Source organism: Micromys minutus (genome assembly GCF_963924665.1).
Source record: "Micromys minutus genome assembly, chromosome: X".
Taxonomy (NCBI): Eukaryota; Metazoa; Chordata; class Mammalia; order Rodentia; family Muridae; genus Micromys; species Micromys minutus.
This window is the reverse complement of record NC_137970.1, coordinates 27994723-28020221: the sequence shown is the minus strand read 5'-3', so window position 1 is coordinate 28020221 and position 25499 is coordinate 27994723. Positions and strand designations below refer to the sequence as shown.

At 42.1% G+C, this 25499-nt stretch overlaps 1 protein-coding gene across 2 annotated transcripts in view; it reads right to left on the bottom strand.

Annotated features, from left to right (window-relative positions):
- NHS (NHS actin remodeling regulator) overlaps positions 1 to 22240 on the bottom strand; it is a gene marked incomplete at both ends in the record, with an annotated part of 312748 nt that extends 290508 nt beyond the window's left edge. For both annotated transcript variants that reach the window (XM_080910762.1, XM_080910763.1), the window contains one exon: positions 21682 to 22240. In XM_080910762.1, the coding sequence (XP_080766888.1) occupies positions 21682 to 22240 (559 nt within the window). The remainder of the gene's footprint in view (positions 1 to 21681) is intronic.
- Positions 22241 to 25499: the final 3259 nt, after the last annotated feature.

Here is a 25499-nt window from a genome sequence, read left to right as displayed (position 1 = left end):
TTCAATGGTCATTCATTTAACAAATATTTACTCAGTCCTACCTTGTGCCAGGTAAGCATTAGTATAGAGATTAGTTACTTGCCTATCAAGCTCGCTTGCTGCTGAATGAGACTTCCCAGCATCCCCTGTAATTATACGTTGTCAAACAATTGAGTTCTGGCCAATGGATTATGGATGAAAACTAACTACTCAACTTCTAGACATAGTTTATTCAAAATTAGCCTATATAAGTCTTCTTTCTCCCCTACTCTACACGCCTTTCAGATGCAGCCCTGGAAAAAGAAAACATCCCTGGTGAATAGCAAAAGTGTATAATGAAAATGATCTGCATTTTAGAATAACTATATGAAAGGTTATCCACTGAACACACTACACTGAATTCCGACATGGGAAAGAAAGTAAACTATTTCATTGATCCACTGGTGTAGTAGTAGTTCTTGTTATAGAAATAAGCATACCCTGACCCTAAAGTTGGGAGCACACAGGGGTTAAGACACAGCCCTGATTCCCTTTAGTGGAGAAACACACGAATTAACAGGTAGTTACAATACTGTGAGATAATGCCTATGGAGAGGAAAGAAGAGAGAGAAAGCAAACTATTGGCAACTAGTATCACAAAGAGAAGAGGGAATCAAGGACAGAACTGGAGGAAGAACTAGCAAGATGGACATAGAAGCAGAGGAATCCTAAAACTGGGGCCAGTACAGTGAGTTTAGGCAGAAGGTCCCAGAGAGGCTAGCACCAGGTTTTTAAGTCTTGAAAAACAGTCTGTTAAGTTGCCAGACGAGTAATAGAGATCCATGAAAGAATATAAACAAGGACTTGTGTCTCCCAAGATTCAGTCTACTGGAGTAAAAAGAGTAGATTGGAGGATAGCAAGAGGAGGCCGACAGAATTACCCAGTGAGAACCACTTCTAGGTACTGAGATAATGCCTTAGACTCTTGGCTACTGACAGCAATCAGATCCTATCCGCCTTTTCCTGACATGGTGGAATGGTACTTGGCCTACTGGCTGCCTTAACTGAAGGCTCATGCTCAACAGAATTCATTCTTCCTGGCCCCAGTGCTCCTTTCTTCCTCGTGTGTACTTTTCTGTCCCGCTTCCAGCCTGTCCTCTGAGGTCTCAATGAGAGCCTTTCAGCATGCCCACAGGGAATTATGATACAAAGAGAGAGGCTACACTGTTCATCTCACATTCTCCATAAACAAAGCCTGTTAAACATCCAGCATTATAGCAAGAGACAAGTGCCTCTAAAAATCAGAGCAAGCTAGCGAGGTGAGTTTTACTCTGACATTAGCAGTCAGACACAAACAAACAGTCTGTCAGAAAGACAAGCAGCCCTTGTCTGGAAGGGTAGGCACAACCACTACAGAAATGTCACAAAATAGCCACACCTGTCAAGGCAGCCCTGAAAACTTATGAAAAACGTAAGTGAGGGAAGGGAGAGAAGCCTCTTTCTGAGTGTCTACCAAGCGATATGGTTCCTGAACTGAACTTGCCCTGCTTTGGACACAGAAGAGCACATGTGGCCAAAAGTGAAGAAAGGATACTTGGAGCGAATATTCGAAGGAGCAAAACATCAAGGGCCAGGGGAAGATTTCTATTTAAAGCACAACCTTAAAGGGGAAGCAGTTACTTATTTTTATTCAATCTGCGTCCAAGTAAAAAGAAAGAGCAGTTTATTTCTCACATGCATTGCTCGTTCCCATTCGAACACCAATATGGACAGGAGGGCTGTATTTCTACCTGCAAGTAGCTAATGTGTTACACCTAACCCTCATCTTTATTTCCATCCCTGCCCCCCGCCCCCCAATCCCCCCACCCCCACCGGAGTTACTGATGGAGACTGGGCTACATTCACCAGCAGGAATGTGCCTCCTTGCAGTGTTTCCAACCTGGTAATGTTTTACCAAGAACAATGGAAGAAAACAACCCAGTCCTGCTTGCAGACTGACCACAAATACATACTCCCTTAAGCTGTGTTTGCAGTCTGCAATTCTCCTCCTTATGCTGGGTCAGCCCTGGTAACAGGGACTGGCTACTTTTTCAGCAAACTTGTTTCTCTTTTTCTGCCTTGAAGCTAGGTAGATATGGATGAAGGGCTGAATTCTAGCCAACAGAATATGACCGAATGTATAGTGAGTCAGCTCTAGGCCAGTATAATAAAACTCTTCTAAGCTCAGTCTTCTACTCCCTTTCCCTAACCATCCAGAAGCAGAAGGCAGAATATGCAAGGACCTAACACATGACAGCAGCTTCTCAATTTTTATCAATTTATGCAAAAATAGTTATGGATTATATTAATTCTCTGTGTTAGTTTAGAGAGTACCACTTATTACTAATATAAAGTCTTCCAATGCAGGCATAGGAATTTCCTTCCAATTATCTACATTTATACATTTTTTATAAATCTTATATTTCTTTTGTTAAATTTATTGGTATCTTCTGCTTTTTGATGATAATATCCATAGAACTGTTTTCTTAATAATTTCCTTACTTTCTTTGCCTGAATGTCCATGTAGATTATAACTATATTGACCTTGTTTTCTAAATGCTCAACTAAATTCATGTGTTAGTTTAATAATTTAATTGAGACTTCCTTTGGATTTTCAATATAAGAAATGTCAACTGTGAATAGAAATACATTTACTTCTATTTTCCCAAGCTGGATGTAATTATTTCTTTTTCTTGTCTAATTGCTCTATCTAAACTCTCTAGTACAACACTGAATATAAATGACAAGAATAAACAGTATGTCTTGTTTTTCATCTTAAAGGGAAAATATTTATTCTTTCACTAGGAAGTAAGATGACATTTGTGAGTTTCTTACTGACATCCATTATTAAGTTGGATAGATCCCCTTCTATCCCTAGTTGTTAATATGTTTTTGTCATAAAAGTGTGTGAATTTTATCTAACTTTCTGCTGATCCACTTGGGTAATCATGTATCCATATCTTCTTTTTCCAAAGAAAATAATCATCATTGAAAAAAGTTCAGGGCTGGAGAGATGGCTCAGAGGTTAAGAGTACTGGCTGCTCTTCCAGAGGTCCTGAGTTCAATACTCAGCACCCACATGGCAGTTCACAACCATCTGTAATGAGATCTGATGCCCTCTTCTGGCATGTCTGAAGACACTGACAGTGTACTCACATATACAAAATAAATAGATCTTTAAAAAAAAGAAAAAATACAATTTCCAGTCACCTTCCTACCATATTTCACCATAGTAATCTATATACCTCTTCTTCCTTCTCTTCCAGACCATGAGTTGCCTAAAAATAGGTGCCTATTTTAGACTTAGTTATATCTTCAATATCTACACAAGTCCATGATACATACAAATGTTTATGGAAATGTTGGAGATAAAATTATTCCTTAAAGCATTGGTTCTTTTTTTTTTTTTTTTTTTTTTTTTTTGCCTATGCCAAGCAAGCAAATTTATTAAGAAGTGTACCATCTTACATACAGTTTTTAGGGGAGAAATGGAACAAAGTCAACAGAAAGGCAATCAAGTCATGTTGTGCAAGAACACAGAATATCTCAAGAATGTCAGAGACTGAGCACACAATGGCCTTGGAACTAATAACTCCAGTCTCTTCATGAGAGGAGAACCAAGTTTCCAGAAACCAAAACCTTAACTCCTTCAGGGCTCTGGCCCCAGGCTGAGACTGGACCTTACCATGTCATGTCCTGACAAAAGCATTGGTTCTTAATCTGTGGGTTGTGACCTCCCCAGGGTTACATATCAATTATCTTGTAGATCCGATATTTGCATTACAATTTAAAACAGTAGCAACATTACAGTTATGAAGTAGCAATGAAAGTAATGTTATGGTTGGGGTCACCACCACATAAGGAACTGTATTAAAGGGTCACAGCATGAGGAAGGGGGAGAACCATTGCAGAGGTAGCAAACAGTATCAGGGTGACTAACAACTGAAGGGACCTTTGCCGGGAAAGAGCTGTTGATGAAACTCCTATGGAAGATAAAGCAAGGGTATTTTCTTTATAATTAGAATACAAAATAATGGGTTTTAGTGAAACATAAGTACTCACACATATCATATACTTTGTTATATTCACACCTCTGATTTTCCTCTCCCCCTCCCAAAATATTCTTAAGGTGCAGTGGCCTTTACTACAAACAATAAGTATCATCTGTCTCAACCACAAACAACTTGAAAACTCAAGGAGGCAAAAGGCTTCTGGTGTATAAAAAAAAAAAATCATGACTCTATTGTCCCCTCATAAAGGTGGCTCAGGAATTAAGCAATGTAAAACATACATTTTTCATGCACCAAAATTAAGAAGGAAATATTCCATCAATAAGTCAATATTCTTGTAGATATCAAAATGACAACTTTATTTACATGACTCCATGTTCTATTGGAGTACTACAGTGGGGAGAGACTTTAGATTCTGTAATCCATTTACCCTAGCCGATATCTAATCACTGCTTATATGAAAAGCCACTTCAGACCTGTCAGTTACCAGGATAACTTTCTGGTGATCAGCAAATATAGATATGAGTGATCCAATCCGAGACCAGCCCAAACTCACCACTCATAGAATTATAGGCTAAGTGGTGGTTGTTTGAAGCCACCAAGTTTTGAGGTTATTTGTTACAGGACAAAAGCTAGCTGACTGACACAAGGGGGTGTCTACTTAAGTTAGGAGAATTTAACTTACTCCTGGGATTTTTGTCTACCAAATTTACAATGTTGGGTTAATTACTTTGACTTCTAGGACGTCATAAAGAAGAGAAACAAGGAAAATGGTAGAGTGGCCTAGTATTTTGCAAATGTCATTAAGTTGGCAAGCTGCTTCCTCAAATAATAACATATAAGGTATCTCAATATAGGAAAGAGATAACAAAGAAATCTTCTGAAGTTCTAAGGGAAACTGAGCTCCATCTGCTCAGTTTTCCTCCACACCTCATTTTTTTCACTCCTGTTCCTACTGCCATTCCCAAATGGCACCCCTGGGACTTAAATTCTGGTAAACATTGTGCCATTCACTTTTCCTAAGGCCTCTCTTAGGTTAACATTTCATGATGAATATATGAATAACCATAAAATAATTTGCACAAAATCTCATAGCAAGTCTATTTTAATTTTGTTTCTTTGGCATATGAGCTTCCTGTGTAGTCCAAGCTGGTCTGGAACTCATTACCCTGCTGCCTTAACACTACCTCCTGACAGCTGAGATTACAGGCGCAAGCTACCATGGCAATAATGGAAGAAGTCCTTTACTGTAAACATATCCCAGGTTGATGAGTATGCTTATGTCGATTTATATCATCATTTTAGTGCTAGTAGTTGATTTCCTTCTATCAGTGTATATCAGTGTTGTCTCTAGTAATATTCTTCATTCAATCAATTTTAATTTGCTGATCATTAAGTATATTTTCAATGTTTCTGATAAGCAACACCAAGGTACAACAAATATTTTTCTTTTTCTTTTCCAATTATTTTCTTAGGTTAAGTTCTGAAGTTAAAATTTGAGCATACAATTTTTATGTACTATTTTCATGAAGTCTATGTACTAGGAAAAATATTCCAAATTTATTTGTTCATGAGTGGTATATGAAATTACCTTATGGGAAGTCTACCCATATTTCCATGGCAAGTCTCACCAGTATAAATTTTTAACCTTGGCTAGCTGAAATATTTTTAAGTAGAGTATTTTATTGTAAAGTGGATTTATTCGTTTCTGAATCGAGGTCTCCTATAGTTCATTTAGGCCTAACTTCAAACAAAATCATAGAATGAAGAAAGATGAACACTAAGCTAAAAAAGAAATCTATGTATTCATGAGGTAAATCTTTGGGTTTGGATAGGTGGATGGATGGATGGATGGATGGATGGATGGATGGATGGATGTTTCTGCTAAGAGAAATGAACTACTTAAAGCATTTGGTGTAGTCCTAGAAACAATTAGGATTTTTAAGGAAGCAAATAAAAGCTAACAAGCTACAGCTAGACACATAGCTATCCCTACTTTCTCCAGCAACAGGCCTTAACCTTAACCACAGTTGTGTGCACAAATTTGTATGTGACTCAAGGATCTTTTTTCTAAGAATATATTCTAGCATCAGCCTTACTTAGCATGCAAAGTCAAGCATGGATATTGTCCTTGTGTTTGGTTGGGTGTTTTGGATTTTGTTTGTGCTTGTTAGTACTTCCCCTATCGTAAATCAGAAAGTAGAATGCTATTTCAGTAGCCATGCATTGGAAATATGGAAAGAAAAGTGCTTTGCATGGATATATAAAGAACTGGGTGGGTAGGGGGTCCATAAATAGGAAACCCAGAGAGCCATATTTGAATTGAGTACTTTTTAGCAGTATGTTTATAAAGCCATTTAGCAGAACTTCCATTTCCTCATATACTATAATAATATTGGTTTTGCTTCTCAGCAAGAATACTCACTGTCACAGCCTTGAAATATCTGAGACAGGGAGAGCACTCTATAAAATGTAGGTTAGAAAGGTTTTAACCTAACAAAAATGCACATGTATATTTATCAAAAGATAAAAATTAGTATTTTCACAGCATCGTTATTCCAAATAGCCCAAGATAGAAAATATCCAAGAGGTAAGTAAAATGAGTAGATAAATCATGTAATATTCACATAGAGGGATATATTGAAGATAACAAATGGATTACAACTACAGGCATCAATATAAATAGATCATCAAATATAATCATGAGGGAGAAATCCAGAAGTGCAAATAGCATAGTACATGATACCAGGACAGGTCAAAGCAATGATTTCTATCAGAAGTCAGGATAATGGCTACCTATGACTAGAAGAGAAAATTGGCAAGATTTCCAGAGAGTTGCAAATACACCCTTTCTTCTAGATGATAGTTTCAAAGGTACCTTCATTTTTCAAAAACTCAGGGAACCCTACACTTGCAATTTGTATACATTTGTAAGTTATGAATGGGGGAGGGGTGGGAAGAAGCAGGAGACAGGGAAGGGGATAAAAGGAAAGTCTCTTGGTTTTGTTTGCAACTGAAAGAATTCTTTAGCAACTCTTCTCTCTAGAAACAGGAAGGGAACTCTGCTAAAAAATCTTTATTCCTATTTGCTTGCTCAAGGAAAGTTGTCACATAGTTTCTTGTCACATGCAAGCTCTCTTTATGTCTGTCAGGGGAAAAAAAAGAGTGCCCAACAGTTTAGTGCTTCTTTTCTTCAAGGGGGAAACAAAACACCAAGTACGTGGCCGAACTTTTGCCATCGGTGTCTTTTCAAGAAAACCAATAAATGGTTTCTCACTGTTGGTTAGGTAGGTTCAGCTCACTATTATGACCAATGTCTCTTAAATCTCACGATGAAAGTTTACTTCTCTCTCACCAAAAATCTAATCATAGCTGACAGCTTTGTATGCAGTAGTTCAGAGACCAAGGTCTTTGTGTGTGGTAGACCCAGCATATCTTAAGGCCTCAGTGATCTCTAATGGGTTTCCTGCAAATGGGCAAATAAATCATGTTCTAGTCACATAAAGTAATACACTGAAGATAATAAATTGACTGCAACTACATACAACAATATAAATGGATTGTCAAATGTAATCCATGAGAGGAAAATCCAGATATGAAAGTAGAATATTATATGATTTCAAAGCTGGTCAAAGCAGTATTGGAAGTCCTGGTATGGTTTATGGAATTTTCATATGATACTTTCAGAGGTGAAGCAGTGGTTTTCCCATACTTTATAGGATCTGTTACATGATTACACCTACTTGTGTACCCAAGAAGAAAATAGAAAAAAAAAATAAACATTTGGCCTTTCCCTAATACACCAGATCTATACTGTCTATCTCTACAACCTCTCATGCCTGAAACTGGATTACATAGGAGAAAAGATTTATGGGAGAAGAATCAGACAGAAAACACAGATATCTGCCCCCTGTACTGTATCAAAGATGTTACACATCCACACCCCCAACCTCCTTGTAGCCCTCACCAAAAACACAGTCACTGAGAACAAGTACATAATGGCAGCCAGATAAGTTGTTCTTCTAAGTGCCAAAAAATAGCAAGACAAGAGTTACACTAGCCAAGCCAGATAAGAGAAGATCATTTTTTGGCCCAATTTTCTCCACATATCCAGTTGCCCAGAATCAGAATATGCACACAAGCTGAGGAGTTATGAGAGCTAGGGTTACCAATTTTATGTCTACTTCCTTCTCCCATGTCCCTTGATAATAATAATAATAAACCCATAAAACTTATGCCACCAGTAGCATAAACGCATTAACCCTTTCCATGCATACAATGTATATACCATGACTGCTAGCACTACTTGTGGGTCCATTTATTACATTTTCATACTCTACGAGATGAAAGATCAATATTATTACTGTCCCCATTTCACCTATTAGGAAACTGAAGCACACGGATTAAGTCCATGATCATACAGCTGGTAAGTGCTGATACTACAAGAATCAAAGATGACCCAGAATAGGAATGCAAGCATGTAACCTTGATAAAAATCCAAGTCTCTCGGGAAACCTACACATGTGTAATTCTGTGTGTGTGTGTGTGTGTGTGTGTGTGTGTGCGTGTGTGTGTGTGTGTGTGTCTGAGTATATGTAGGAGCACCATGGTGTGCACACAAGAGCTCATAGAAGTCAAAAGGAGGTGTCAGACTCTCTTGAGCTACAAGAAATTGTGCTGGGCATCCAGCCTGAATATTTAGAGCAGCAAATAAATTCTTCAGAACCAATATTGAACCTAAGCTTCACAGAGGTTTGATTCACTGAGGCTGATCAGGACACATAACACACTCACACACACACACACTCACATACACACACATACTGAGAGGGGGAGGGAGGGAGGGAGGGAGGGAGGGAGGGAGGGAAGGAGGGAGGGAGAGGGATAGGGAGAGAGCTAGAGCAATTTTGAAAGAAAAACAAACCCATGTTGAAAAGTAAATAAAGATACTTCATATAGAATTTTGTTTTGATTTTAAATTTTCCATTTATATTAAACATCCATTAAAACCATTGCCTTACCAGATTGAGAAAAACCTAAAATACTTAAAACTTACATTTACAAGACAATGACAAATAATATAAATAACCTGCTCTCCTCATTGTTTCTCCTGAAAAGTCTTTGTAAGTGAGCCCTCCTCTCATTATCACCTTCCACTGTATGAGCAGTTTAAAGGCTACTCATTATAGAACATAAAACAAATGGTTAAATTAAAGCCACACAAGAGACAAATGTATGCAATATATTTTTCTTTATACAGTTGGATTAGTTTTAATTAGCAAAAACTAAAATTTTGCCAGATGAACACTAGGTGCTGTCTGATATGTGATAGGGCTCCAGCATCTCTCTGCTCTTACACCAAAGGAATTTAACTCAAATAGTATTCTTTGGAAACACTCCAGGTTCCCCTCTCCCCACATCCCTTCTTAGTTTGCCACCTGCCACTTCAACACACAAACACATTGTCACAAACTTCCAAAGCCATTTTCTCATGTTGGTAAAACAAAGAAGAAATCCCTTGACGTCATCTCAAAGGGTTTTCTGTGTTATTTATTCCCACAGCCCTTCCTCCTCTCAATCTCTAGACTCAAATGCTCAGTAAGCATGCGCCATCTTGCAAAGGGGTGGGCTGATATGGCAGAATTCAGGTGCCAAATTAAAAGTGGAAATACAGCTTTAGTTTCGTTGCTAAAACATAAATACAGGCTTGAGGAACAGAGTCCACATGCAGGCTGGAGAGAAGTAAAACTATTAAGATTGTGCTCTCAGTGGCTGTCATCCGCTCTCATCGTCACTAGCTCTTCTCTCTCAGATATCTGCCATCATCAACAACAACTCGGAGCTGAACTGTAGAAAATGCAGTTACAAAACAGTACATTTTTGCAGCATAAAAAAAACTGCATTAAAGGCAAGAGATCTTTCTAATGTCTTCTGAAGTGTTGTTTTTTTAGCTTTCTCTTGAAAACAATCCCAGGTCTAAGTTATTCTACAGGTCTCCAAAGCCAGGTTCTTACCCTTGTGTAAGCAAGCCCTGCTTCTCCATAAAACCCAGCAGCAAAATATCATAAAAAGCCTCAGAAAAAAAGCAAGGAAAGACCACTGATGCTTTTTATGTTGGAAGTCTGAACCTTCTTGAGACTGCAGAAGAATTTTGGAGCCACCTCCCGCCCCTGTGGCCAACTTGACATGGCAGCCCTATTTAGAAGTATATGCCAGACCAGCCAACTTCCAACTCTGGATTCAATATCAAGGAAATGTTAAGAATCTGTAGTGAAGAGAATGGTCTCTAATAGTGATACAGATTACAAAAGTAGATTTTAAAATAATTGTTAAGTCATCATTACACGCTTGAGATAGGTACAAATTACTGCTCATAACTTCTACCAAACGGTCTCACCCTAAACAAATAATTACAGGCAATTGATGACAATTTGGAGGAGGACTAGCCTTTCCCAGTGATGAGCCAGCCTTTCCCAGTGATGAGCCCCCATACTGGTTGTCCAATGCAGAATGGTCAGCCTTGAAACCACATACTCATAAACAACAAAAGCAGACTCAGTAGAGTCTATGTGCGTATATGCATATATGTACATATATATACATGTTTATATATAAACACATGTATACATATATACATGCATACATATATAACAATAATAATCAAAGACAAAGATTATCAACGTGGGAGTGCAAGGCATGGGAAGGGTTTGAGGAAGTATAGTTTGGAGGGGCTGGAGGGAGGAAAAGGAGGGGTAGAAGTAAAAAATTTTTATTTCAGTGAAAAGCATCTTTTAAAGGAGATATTAATTAGAATAACTTCCTTTTTCTTCAAGACAACAACTAATATTATTCAACAAAGCTCTCCCTGTCTCCAACAAGTCTTGTCACGCAATAACCCACATGATTCTTTTCAAATTTAAGTCACATTGCTCCTGCCTTAAAAGCTTTGATGGATTGCCACTATACTCAGAGCAAAGGGCTTAGGAAGAAACCTTGTCTCTGTCATTGCAATGGCCTACCAGACTCTCTGCTTTCTATCTTCACTTTGCCAGGCCACTGCTCTCCTCTTCTCTTCCATGTCCACCACGGCAGCCTCCTTGCCTCCCTGTCACCATCCAATCATGCACCGCATGCCTTTAGCTCAGGGCCTTTGTGCATGCTATGGTATTCCTCGACCAATCAAATCTTTCTCCATCAGTGTGCATAATTGGCTCCCAAACCTCCTTCCCATATTTGCTCAGATGAGGCTTCTTCAGTAAGACACACCAGAATACCCTCCTGAACATGACTGATCATCTTAGCCCTACACAGTCAATGGTCCTCCTTCAACACCCCCTAAAAGGCTTTGGAATTCCCTCCTATACACTGTTTGCTGTTTTGCATTTATCTCTCTCCTTTGGAACACAGACTTATAGTTGCTTTTTGTCTGTTTATCAGAAATAAGTGTCTAAAATAGTAGCTGATGTATAGTAAATGAATGAAGCTGGATGATAAGATAATCATGCTTTTTAATATGTTTATACAAATAACCACAAAATAGCCATTAAAAAAACAAGAGAATCAGAAGCACTTGATCAGCCAGTACCATCCTTCTCCAGACCTTGTATTTCACAGATTCAGACAAAGGCTTCTGCCTACTTGGTGGGAGCCACATATACCTTCTATTCTGTCTGATGCCATTGTAGTATCAACAAAAGAGCTGATACACCAGGAACAGTTCTCAATACCCAATCAAAAACATGATGCAGTCAGTACTGTTAGCTCTACTCCATAGCAGATAGAAAGTCTTATTATGCTGAGACAGTGGAGACAGTATCAGAATCCACATAGTCTAACCTCAGAATCCATCCACACTCCTCACCACCAATGTTCCCACGTTCCTGGCTCACCAGACACTTCACAACCTCCCTCAAACTGTGCTTAAGGACACTCCAAAGGTCCTGAATTCTCAATATTGTCTTAGAGAACAAAGAATAGGTTCATAAGGCCCTCATCAAGTACCCTAAAAGAAAGGAAGAGACAAAATTATAATGCTTGACTTTTCACAAACAAGGTAATCTTGAGCCTGAGAAATGAGCTACAGTCTCCCAAGAGTCCCCTTGCAATCTTACAATGCTGTCATTTCATAGCCAAGATTAGAAACTATCTATTATATACAAAACATGAAAATGGCCCTTCTGATTGCTATTAATAGGTCCAATTTCAGCCATATTAACCTTATTTCCTTTTTGAACAGGGCTATTAAACCAGGAGATCAAAGGAATGCTACAGACATATGGTATCTTGATTTCAGCAAACCATTTGACAATCATTCATAAGGATAGATCTTGTGGGCAGGCTAGAGAAAGGTGGTTAGAAAAGAAATTAGGCTGAAGTAGCACACCAAAATTTCAATTCTTGTTTAAAATTCTCACTGATTCTAGAACTTCAAAGGGTCAGTCCTCATGACTGATGGGATGCTGTAAGACAACAGAGTGACTTCATATGTCGCCAATGGTTACGGTAAATCAATAGCTCTAATACTGAAGACATTTTAGACAGCCTGCATGAATGTTACACTTTTGTGATGACATATTCAGAAAAGTCTGCTTCAAGTTGTTTCTACTTATCAGTCCATCAGAATCCCAAATGTTTCCTAAATAAAGTAGTTCAGCAATTTTGACTTAAAAACTGAGTCCAGGGTCTGGTGTGGCTGTACATATCTGTCACACTAACACTCCAGAGGCAGATGTGAGAGGATTAGAAATTCAAGGTCATTTTCTTCTGACTCATAGAGAGTTTGAAACCAAACCAAACTACATAAAACCCAATCTCTTTTTCTTTTTGCTTGTGTTTTGTTTTTGGAGAGATTTTGTTCATTGTTCTTTAAAGTTTGTTCAATACAACATAATCTCCAACTTCACTGAGATGAACATCCGTGACCAAAGCCTCCTCTAAACTGGAATTCAGCTGCTGAGCCAACCCCAGCCTCAGCTTCCTTGTCAGCTCCATCTGGCACAGCACTTCTTTTGTAGGTGTCTCTGTCTGCCTCCCCTCTTGTGAATTACCCTCAGGGCCTTTGAGCAAAGGCCTGCCAGTGGTGGGACAGCTATGGCCCAGAGTGGCAGGCAGAATCTCAGGAGGTCAGTGCAGGTAATCTTAGAGATACTGGATGCCCTCTTAAATAAGGCACCAGTAGACATGTCTCCAAGCAAACTGCTCCTTCATGTAGCCTTGAGACTTGAGAGACTGAATGGACTTCATGACATAAAGATTTAACACATTCTTGTCTGCCAGCTCAGGGTATTTGGGCATGTGGACATCTTTTGGGCAACCATCACGCCTTCCTTAAAAAGAAGTTCATAAATGGCAATCCAGTTCTTCTTGGGCATCAACATCGTGGCGACTGCAGGGTCAGAGGCAGAGGCTGGAAAGGAAGGGGCTTCTGCCCATAAAACCCAATCTCAATAAACAAACAATGTAAATCAGGTGTGGTGGCACACACCTTTAATCCCAGCATGGGATATAAAGGCAGGCCAAACTCTGAGTTCAAGGCCAGCCTTGTCTACTTAGTGAATTGATTCTAGAACAACCAGAGCTATGTAGAAAAACACTGTCTTGAAAGAAAACAAAAAATGTCCAGTCCAGTACAATGGAAAAAGTCTAGGAAAAATGTGTTGTGGTATTGGTGGTTATTAGGAAATTACAGCCATGAATTTTTAACCTTTGACAAATTGTTTTCTTCTCCGTCATCCTGTGACATGTTTAAAGGCAGCTTTGGATGGAGCAGTTGGGAACTCTTACTGCCTTGGAGAAACTCACTTGACAGTGCCAGGAAGAAAAGAAACTTAACCACAGCTGCTAAAACATCCAAGAAGGCACAGTAGTCTTGCTAAAGAGGATTGTAATGAGCTGTAGGTTGGATAGACAGAATGAGGGGAAAAATCATCATAACAAACTCATGATTAGTGCTACCACACCAACTGCAAGTAATTCCTCCCCCAAATGTATTGTAGCTCTTTCAGGGTTTAGCAGTTTCCATATCTTCTTTGACTGAAATCATGCTTCTTATACAGGGAGTCTAGATACCCAACGACAGTGGTCCTCAACCTCGCTAATGCTGAGACCATTTAATACAGCCCCTGAGGTTGTGGTGACTCCCAACCATATTTTTTTGCTACTTCATAACTGTAATTTTGCTACTGTTATAAATCTTGATGTAAAGATTTGATATTCAGGATATCTGATATTTGACTCTCAAAAGTCTTGAGATGCAGGTTGAGAACCACTATCCTAGGAAAATCACTGGCCCATTCCACCTGGCCATTGCCAGCATATTCAGAGGCTGGCTGGTTGAAGAACCATTGGGATATGCTTTGTCCACACAGACATGAATTTCTTCTCTGCTCCTTCTCACTGCCAAAGCACTGCAGAACTCCCATCCCAAGAGTTTCCAACTGTGGTGAGGTTACTAGTAATAGCAGCTATTTCCAGAACCACAGCAGAACATTCTAGCAAGGGCCAGGGATGTATCTATCTAATCTAGAATTCTGTATAAAATACTACAAGGAGAGAGAATAAAATGCATCACTTGTACCCCAGCCCTAGAGTTGGCCCTCATCATTTAAAGATCCAACAGATTTAGCCAAGGATGATACACAGTGAGGCCTTGAGTTCAGTCTCTCGCACTACAAAAAAAAAAAAAAAAAAAAAAAAAAAAAAAAAAATCCAGCAGATTGTCCTGGTTTAGGCTTCCTGAGATATTTTTTCAACCAAGTAGTTTTAAGTGAAGACAAGGAAGTGAGAAAGTGAAAGTGGAGAGAAAGAGCAGCACATTCAGGCTAAGTCATCAGCTACATCACAACTATGGACAACTATTGCTCGGTTCTACTGGTAAACAGTATGGAACATACTGGAGGCTTAATTCAAAGAGCACAGAAGCTATAGCTGGAGTCTTTTTTTTTTAAGTGCTGCCTTGGAGACATTGACTGGATGGCCCTTCTGGCTTTCTTTCCCTATATGGAAGGAAAAAACCTGTTCCACTTGCTAAACAAAAATGTCTCAGGCAGAGTGTGCAGTGAGAAGTAGGAGAGGTGAGGAGATTAAATAAGATAATGCATTCAGAGTACTTAGAGCAGAGGCTGACGAATAGCAAGTGAAAGCCAGTGAGATATTTCAGAAGATAAAGGTAAAGGTGCCTGCTGCTAAACCTGATGGCTGGAGTTTGATGCAAGTGTCTCACATGGTGGGAGAAGAGGACTGCAAGATGTCCTCTGAGCTTCATGTGTACTCTAAGGCACCCATGGACACACACAAATAAGGGATAAATTTAGAATTGTAACTATCCATCTATGTACAGAATATAATCTTGTCTCCTGCTTCACACCATTTAGAAAAATATATTCCAAGCCAGGCGTGGTGGCACATGCCTTTAATCTCAGCACTCCATAGGTTGAAGCGGGGAGATCTCTCTATGAGTTTGAGGCCAGCCTATTCTACATAGCAAGTTCCAGGAAAACAAGGACTACCTATAGAGAGAGTCCCTGCCTCAAAAAACAAAAAGAAAAAAATCCATGCCATATGAATAATACATCTAAACCGAAAAGGCAAAATAAACTTTAGAACTCAGGAGATCTCTTCATGGTCCAAGGGTCAATGAAGAATCTGTTTAAGAATAAACAAAAGAGAAACAAGAAGCTTGCTACAAAGAAAAAAAAAACCTTGATAAACCAGACAACAACAAAAAACAGAAATCTCTCATCAAATTATAACACCAAGAACATCAAAATGCAAGCCTCTGGAAGACATGACGTTTTGCAGTACCTAGAAATGATCAATGACTCATTCACAAAATATATTTTAAAATATGCAGAAAATACAATAAGGTAGAAAACAAAGACTTTATTTAAAATGGAGTAAAAGTAAAGAAGTGAGTGGAGGGTAAGCATAGGTCTTGCACTAGTAATTCAGAAAAGGGGATGTCCAAGTTGGATTTTAAACAGACACACACACACACAGACATACAAAGAAGATTCATTTCACAAGCATCTTGGAATTACTATGCAATTTTATCACATTTATTGTCAGTGTAGCTGTTATCTAAAAGAATATCGTGAAGACGCTGAACAACTGGAGCTCCTGGGAGTGTAAAGCGAAAAAACCACCTAGAAAAGTGTCAAGTGGTGCATATTAAAGGCACACACCCCTTGAAGCAGCAATTCCACTTTTAGATGCATACTAATCAGTGGGATATAAATATGTTCACCAAAAGGCATGTAAAGTGGTTGGAGAAGAAATTCAGTTGGTAGAGTGCTTGCCTGGCAGGAACTAAAGTCTGGGATTGATCCCCGGCATGGCATAAAGCCAACTGTGGTAGCTTTAATCCCAGCTGCAGAGGTAGAACGGGAAAAGGATCAGGAAATTCAAGTCATCCTGAGCTACATGGAGAGTTCCAGGCTAGGCTAGGATACACGATCCCGTCTTTCAAAAACTAAAAATACAGAAGGCATGTAGAAAGAAAAAAAATCCCAAACAAATGTCCATCATGAGAATGGATCTTCAAATTATAGTAGATATCCACAGTTTCACTCAGCGATGACAATGAGCAATCTATTATGTATGCAAACAGCATGGAAGACCCTTACGAGTGTAATGCTGAATGAATAATGTAGACAGTAAAAAGTGTGTGTGTGTGTGTGTGTGTGTCTATGTGTGTGTGTGTGTGTGTGCCCTTACACAGAGTCCCTGGGGAGATGAACATTGACTGGTAGAGGGCACAGCAATTGCTTTTGTCTTGATCTGAGCAGTTTTTCCTAGAGTTATCTATTTTGTGAAAATTCACCAACATGAACACTTAGAATCTGCATGCCTCTTTTTAAACACAGAAATGTCAGGCATCAATGCAAATTTTGCTTAAAACCCAGTAACTAAACATAATTAGTAGTATTCAAAAGGTCAACAAGAAATGTCTAAGGCTGAACAGTTTGGCATTGAGTCCCATGAAGTAATTCCAAAGCCTCAGGTGTTAGTGACAGAAAAGCTGGACTTGCTTCAAGTTTATGACCATAAATCTCAGAAGGCTCTCCACACATCCAGCTAATCCCAATATACTTCCTTACTGTGTCCACGTTCCCCGGAGACAGCTTATTAACACCTTACCTCCTCTCCTCCAGTTGCCAACACCCTCTCAGCTGATGATCTCACCACTTACTTCATGGAGAAAATAGATGTCATTTTTTTGAAACGGCAAGAGGAAACACCCAGCTCCACCTCTACCTCTGTCCGTTCACCAGCTCACCTGCCCCTCTGCTGGGATCTGTCACTTTCCCTTCAAATGATATTTTCATTTTACCCCATCTCTGCTTCTCAGTGCTCAGGTCACTTTCCCCGCATCAACTTCTTCCTCTCCTTGGAAACCAAGTATGCACAACATGCTGATCCCTTTGAAGAAGTTTTCCTTCCACGCTGTATTTTCATGGAGCCTCTGCTCCAGTTCTCTACTTCCCTTCAAAGCAAAACTCCTTACAAGAGTCATAGGCCACTGCCATTTCCTCTTCCACCCATCCTGCTCTAGCTCTACTCCTGCTTATACCACGTTACACATGTTCCCCACACACTGCTGTAATCCCTTCTTGTTTCCACCAGGTCACCCTGGCCTGGTTTCTAGTCTAGATTTGTATCCCTCAGTACTGCCATCAAACCTAGAGCTTTGCACATACTAACATGTGCTCTACCACTGACTTATACATAGCACTTAGTGATGTCTTGTTTGTTTTCAAAGCAAGATCTCTGTGTGTGTCTCTGTCTCTCTCTAAATCTGTGTGTGAGTGAGGGTGTGTGTGTGTGTGTGTGTGTGAAAGAGAGAGAGAGAGAGAGAGAGAGAATGTGTGTGTGTGTGTGTGTGTGAAAGAGAGAGAGAAAGAGAGAGAGAGAGAGAGAGAGAGGGAGAGAGAGAGAGAGAGAGAGAGAGAGAGAGAGAGAGAGAGAGAGAGAATGTAGTGTAGTACATATTCAGGGTTTCCTGCCTCTGCTTCCCAAGGGCTGCAAGTTACACCACTTTGAATCCCCACATCCAACTCTTCTAGACTAATTGTTCATTTTAATTCTTCTTCTTTTCCTATGAAACTCAAAGTTGGGCTCCCCTGGGCTCTAGTACTAATTTCCTCCCCTCTGTGAAATTGAGGCATGCCTAACAATTAGTACCTTTCTGCTTTCTGCAAGTACTGATCTCATTGTCCCTGGTGTCTCCATTGTCCCTAGTCCTGAGGCTTTACATGCCTTCTTTATCTTTCTGTCTCACATCTTCATTTCCAGTTCAGACCTTTCTCTTATGCTCTCAACTCACACATCTAACTCAACACTTTCAACACTCACTAGACACCTCAAACGTATCAGGCCTCAAATAGAAAACAATGGATTGCATTCCCTTTACAGTAAAATGTCCACTTTCCCAGTAGCCTTCTGTGTTTCTGTAAATGTCATCATTTTCTATGAATTATCTAAGCAAAGGAAACTACAAGTCTGCTATCTAAAATGGCTTTTTCTCATACCCTGTACGTAATCTACTCAGTAAGCTCTATCAAACCAGTGCTTTGCAAAATTCCAAAATGAATTGAGCCTGACCACTTTCTCTTTATTTCTAGCCCCAAGACTGGTTATTTGCACTATCTAACTACCTTACCAGCCCAAACTTGCTCAAAAGTGACTTCCGTGAAGTGTATATCAGATCAAGCCATTCACCAAAATGTTCCCTACCATGAGTCAGGGCAACAGGAAGCAGCTCTCTTAGGAAGGAGCAGGAAGAGTGTGAGGCATGGTGATCTGGGTAGGAAAACTGAGTGGGGGTATAGAAGCACAGACAACCAAAGGGAGGAAGTCTTCTCCCTTTGAAAGTGCTCCCAGGCTGGAGCAGTCTTAAAGGGAGATTCATAATGCAGTTGATACCAGTAGGGTGTAATCAGCCCTTCTGCCCTCCCAAAAGAACCCCTGCAGACACACATGTGTATAACAACACCGGTTTCTAATATCTATGTGACTCCCAGGTGCATGCTGAAATTGTAAAACGGGGCTGGTTCTAGAAGCCAGATAATTCTTGCTCAGGCGCCATTTTCCATCTAGCAAGGGAAAATCAGTACAGAGAGATTCCAATCTCTTCACTCTCCCCTCCCCCAAGGAAAGTACATCTGAGGTGATATGTGAGTCAAAGGTCTTCGGCTAGGTTGACTCCAAAGGGTCTGTGGTAATCACAGTCTCATGAAGCTATCAGCTTCTATCCCTCCTGTTTGACTTTCCTACTTAGTCCATGTGACTCCTGGGACCCACTTTCAAACTACTAGCATGAAAATCCTTGTCTGAGGCTCTGAATTCTGGGAAAGTCAAGCTAAGATGCAAAATAGTGTGCCTTTATTCCTGAAGGTTATGACGCCAAGCAAAGACAGTGCAGTACCATCCTACATCTAAATGGCTAAGAGGAGAGAGAAATCGGGGTACCAAGCATTGAGACATTTTAGAAAAAAAAAATTAAGAGGAGGACTAGTGAGATGGTTCAGTGGGTAAAGACTCGAGGAGTAAGCTTAGCTAACCTGAGTCCCATCATTGGAACCTACACAGTGTTAGGAGATGACTCCACAAAGTTGTCCTCTGACTTCCATGTGCCCTACCCGCTGCATGCACACCCAGAATAATAATAATGATAACTAATAAAAAACATTTTAGAAGAAAGTACTTTAAACAATCTATTTTAAGACCTTTTCTATGGTCCCATCTTTATTTCTTCACATATAAATACACATTAGTAGAGTATATGTTCATCAACTGCACCAACACACTAATAATGGTCCCACTCTCTCACATTCATTTATACTCTGATAGTGAAAATGACTTGAACGGGCTATAAAATTCAAGGTTTGTAACCACCTACTGGCACCACTAATACAGAGGGTAGTGAGGAGAACACATTCCACTTAGGCAGTGTGAATTTTTAAGAAGGTCTGTGTCACATGTGCATGTGGAAAATGTGTGCACCATTCACCTGTCTGCAGAACTTCCCTCCAGTTCTTTTGAAGTCACCATTCCCTCCACCCCCCAACAGAACTACCCAAGTATCAGAGCTGTTGAAAGTGAAGGGCCTGTCCCTGCTGGGTGGTTTGGGGTAAAAGGGAGGCAGAATTAAAGGCTCATTTCCAGTCCCCAAAGTAAAATACGACTTGGCCTAGGGCAACCCTAATTCTTTCCAGAAGTCATCCCCAGAATTGCCCTTTTAAACAACTAGTCATTAACCCAACTCCAGGTCTTTTATAGCGGCGAAAACTGATCGGGCACATCATTTATTCATTATGCTTATTATTATTGTTATTGTAGAAAAGCAGTGAATTCCTGGGGCAGGGTTCAAAGGGTTCGTCTAGGGAGGAAGGGGTGAGGGAAAGTAATGCCCAGGCCTGCAGGCCAGGCCAAGCCAAGAAGCTGAGCGAGCTGCCCAACAGAGGTACAGGGAAATCCCCCTGAGAAGTATGCTGTTGAGGCTCCTCTGTCTGGCTCACTCAGTGACCACCTCACACCAAAGCAGCTGCTGCAGCAACAGAAAAGGCTTCTTATGTAAGTCAGAACCGCTGACATCACCTTCCCCCAGAGCATCTTAGCTGAACTAGGAACCAAAGGACCGGCACACTTGTCCACAGCCTGGGTCATTGTCTAAATGAGTCTGCCAATACCAGACTTGGGGTGCCAGGTTTGGAAGGCCATGCAACAGTAGGGGAGGACTGCAGGCCCCCTTAGAGTTAATAGAGGTCTACTCTGCTACAAGAGGTCAATGTGCAGTAAAGATGTTCAAGGGTCTCCTAGATCTCCTTCCTCACCTTCTCACTGCAACCTGCCTTGCTGAACTACCTCACACCTAAGTCTGGATTTGTTCAACAAGGCACTAAGACAGAGGGAGAAGAGCCTGTGGGATGCTCAGAAGACAGATAGCCCAAAGAGGCCTTCATTAAGAGCCCTAGGTAACTAACCCAGGGCAGAAAAGACACTCAGGTATCCCCTTTATCTCCCCAAGGTCCAGGCATTCCTTCCTTCCAGTGCCTCATCAAGGCCTTTCCTAGTCCCAGGTTTCTCAGTAGAGCACAGTGGAGTTCATTCTAGGCAGCCAGCCAATGATGCTGTTCTAGGTCACACACCTTCCAAAGGCACAAGTCCCAGGCACCCGAGGCCACAGCAAATGTGACAAAGCACCTTGTTTCCCACAGATATCTTAAAAGGACACCCACTACTTTGAAGCCCCCAAAGGTGCAACCCGGTGGTAGACTCCTGGAAGCTACAGTAGTTGCACACCCCCACCCCTTCTTCCCAAGGACATAAAAGGCATGTTTGTCCTGGTGGTAAATGACAGACCTTCTCTACCTCCTGTCTGCCCCTCTAAATGCTGCCTATCTGCTCTTTCTCAACGCCAGGGACGTCTATGAGTTCAGAAGCCATCCTTTTAACTTTCTGCCCTCCATACCTGCAACCCTGCATAGGTCAGGAGCCACCCAAGCTACTCAACCTTGGATGGCTCTCAAGGCAGAAGAGGAGAGGGAAGACAAGAGTGAGGTGCAAGTTGCAGCAGGCGCGGCGCCTCGGGGCTGGGATTGTGGCGAGTGGGGACAGTAAGAGGGTGCGGCGCTGGAGCCAAGCACCCTAGAGGATGGACGGCGCTGGTACTCACGCACTGCCTCCTGCTTGGGGTCCAACGTGTTGAGGACGCGCTGCACGCTGCCGAGCTTGCCCTGCAGCGCCCAGACGCGGCGGTGAGTAAGCTGGATGTCGCTCTCGAGCTCCTGGAAGAGGCTGCACGCGTGCCGGGCCACGTCCGAAAGCTGCCGGAGGACCCTGGCCAGCGCAGCGTTGCTGACCGCGCACAGGTCTAGCATGAGCAGCACAGCCTCGGCTGCAGCCTCGGACGCCTCGCCTGTGGCCGATGCTGCCTCCGGGACCCCCGCCACGCTCTCCTCCCTGGCCTCGCGCGCTTCGCCGGGTGGCTGCTGATCCTGCTCGGCCGGCGCCGGCACAGTCGGCGGAGGAGGTGGTAGCAGTGGGAGAGGCGCAGGAGGCACCCGAGGAGGCTCATCTGGCTCCGGTGCTTCGGCCTCTTCCCGCCGGCCAGGCGGCTGAAGGGGCGGCGGCGGCTCAACGCTGCCTCCACTCGTGTCCTCATCTGGGCCGGGCGCCGGGCGCCGCTGCCGGCAAAGCCACTGCGGCTCCACGATCCGCTTGGCGAAAGGCATCCCGCGCAGCCGGGCCGCGACTTTCCGTTCTCCTCTGAGCGTCCCTTGTGAGCTAGGGACCTGGCGCACCCACCTGAGTAAGGAGAGGGCAGGAGTCCGGGAAGGATCGATCCGGGCAGTCCAGAGACGCTGAGGGCTCCTCTGCTCACCTGGCCTCCTCCTCTTGCCCACCCTCTCCTTCACCGCTTAGTCTGACCTGTCCTCCTCCGGGAGCCGGCTGTCTAGGAAAAGATGACAAGCGCTGGGCACAGAAATCTCGGGGTGTGCTTGGGTCCTCCTCACTTGCTCCCAACCGGGGTCAGCCGGCTCAGCTCCATCGCTCCTGAGCCCGTTGCTGCCGCCCTGGCCACTGCCGCCGCCTATATAAATGGGCGTGTGTGTGTGTGAGTGTGTGAGTAAGTGTGTGTGTGATTGTGTGTGTATGTGTCCGTGTCCGCGTGTGTGTATAGGTGGGTGGGTGGATGGGTGGGTGTGAGTGTGTGCGCGCGCCTCAGTTTGAAAGTACCCCGGCGCAGGCCTCTCCCCGCGCGCCCCTCGGCCGCTCCGGGGAGCGATTGCGCCTGGGATCTCTCTCCCTTTCTGGGCGGGGAGGAGATTTCGGAAAGGCGCTCTGAAAACCCGGACAGAGGAATCCGCCTCCAGCCCTGGCTCAGGAGGCGGCGCGGGGGCGGCAGGGCGGACTCTGGGCGGGGGAGGCCAGGGCGAGAGGGGCGCAGCGCCCTGTGCGGCCGCTGGGAGTCACTGGTGGCCGGACCGCGCTTGGTGCGTTCCACCGCCGGCACTTTCTCCAACACGTCTCAGAGGTTAGAATTGAGGCGATGTGCATGGTGGGGGCGGGGAGTCCTCAAGTTGAGAGTAGGGGTGCTGGTAGCCAGCTCAAGGGAGAAAGTATTGGGGATGCTGTTGATTCGTGTTGGAGCAAGTCGCTTCTGAGACTTGAGCTCTGTCAAGTCTTTGGGTTCTTAGAGGGGAAAATCTGGGCAGCTCCTTAAATCTGCCCCAGGCGCTGTGTTCACAAAGACAGCTGGGAGGGGTGACGCAGCAAGGGTGCATTCCCACATGGCCAGAGTGGCCAGACGGCTGTTTATACCATTTTTCTGGCATCCTGTTTTGGTCTGCTTTGAGAGCTGCCTTCTACAGAACATCATGATTGAAACCCAAATTACTAGTGTGCAAACCCCCCAGAAAGTCACTTGCAAAATTCATAGCACATTAAGTGAAATGAATCGGATTACCTCCTTGTCGCCCTACTGTGTTAATCCAACACAGAGTTTTTAAAGTTCCCCACGGGAGAGATGATGATTCACAGAAGAATGGAAAGTTTTCCCTTGGTTAACTAAAAGGTATAATTTCTTAAGAGGCATACAGTTTTCAATTGCAGGCTAGATGGTGGCAGCCGAAAACCGAGAAAACCTTTGGGAACTGTTAATAAAATACAATTTTTTGATCCTTCCACAATGTTTACTGTGAAATAAATATATAAGATAAATAAAGCTCAAGGTCACAAGCAAATCTAAGCAATGTTGTCTTCATTTCATGTACCTAAAAGGAACGTGGAAAAAAATATGGTTTTTGGTAACAATAAAGTCTTCTAGACCTGCAGTGTTCCATCCTCTGCGCCCCCTGCCTTGAAAAGGAATCCATACCAGACATACTTTGAGTCAGCCTACAATTCGGTCACAAAGACTTCAACAGAGCCCCTCTTATTCTACCTAAAAACAACGAACAAATTTCTGTTCAACTATCCCTGTTCCAAAAGAAAGATCCAAGTTGGGGTTTTGGAAGTAAAGATTCATGATGTATGTAAGGTCCTCATAAATGATTTGGTAACAAGAATTGTGGTGGTGGTGACAATGACAGTAATAATGGAATGACTGTGATAAACAATGAGGAAAAATAACCAAAATAGCGAGTCCAAGCAAAGGGCAGATTGCAAGTCACTTCATAGTTCGTACAACTTTACTTTAAATTTGGTTTTGTTTCCTAATTGAAAGTAAAAGAAAAAGACTGCTTTGGAACTCTTTCTCAGTATGTGTGCTTTATATCACAGGTCACTGAAAATGTAGCTTGACACTTTCAACATGTTTAAAATTTTGAAGAGTCTACTAGGTGGGCAAAGCAGAACGTACTTCTCCGACCACCCTGAAGAGTAAAGAATAGTAGAGGAGTACGCAAGGCATCCACTCACCAAGGCTCACGGCAGAGGATGGAACACTGCCTTCAGCCTGTTCCCCACCTAGAACTCCCGTTGACCAGGGAGTCAGGGGAGCCACCCACCTGTGTGTCCCAGCACTGTGTGACTTTCACTTGGGCCGAGTTTGAGATTATTGGTGAGTTCCTTTCATAGATCAATAGAGGGGATCTTAAGGGGCCTGGGAACAAGGTAGGGGAGAAAGAAGATTATAAGGGCTGCATAAGTTAAACTTTTGGCTAGTTATCTGAGTATCTAGCCTAAAGTGACTAGCACAGGTGAAATGAATCAAAGAACCATTCAACTAAACAAGAGAAAAGTCCTATCCTGGACTCCTACTCCATGCCATTGAGTTAAAAAATAAAAGACTCCGGTGTTGATTTTTTACCTTCTTGATTTTCAGTGTTCCTCCATTCCCTTTTTCTTCTCTCAGTGACCTTTCTGAGAGATAGCTTCTTTGAATGTCACCAAAGATAAAACCAATACAAATTATCACGTTCATTAATATGTTATTTGTCAGAGAGCAACTTCAAGAGAGTTTCTCAGTACCAACCATTCCCTCCCTTTCCACATCAAACCCCTTCTGTGTGGTGCATGCTTTGCCCACCCCAACACACACACATACACAGTTTGAGTTTGGGCGCCTCATTTTTTTTTTTTTTTGATGATTTTGTTTGTTTGGTTTGGTTTGGTTTGGTTTGGTTTGGTTTGGTTTGGTTTCGATTGTTTTGTTTTTCAAGACAAGGTTTCTCTGTGTAGCCCTGACTTTTCTAGAATGAACTCCAGCCTGGCCTCAAACTCAGATCTGCTTGCCTCTATGTCCCAAGTTCCCACATTCTGGGACTAAAGGCATGTGCCACCCACCTGGCTGGCACCTATTTTATGGAATAATAATATTGAAAAATTTTAAATGTAGCAACTACATGTAATCTTGATGGGGAATATAATCAAGGACCCTGTGTTTTCAATATACCCAGGATGCATATTATTCAGATTCTGGATTGCATTTACCCTGAGCTTCCCCTGACAAGTTTTCCTCTAACAATGTCAAGGCTGTTAAAGCTAGTG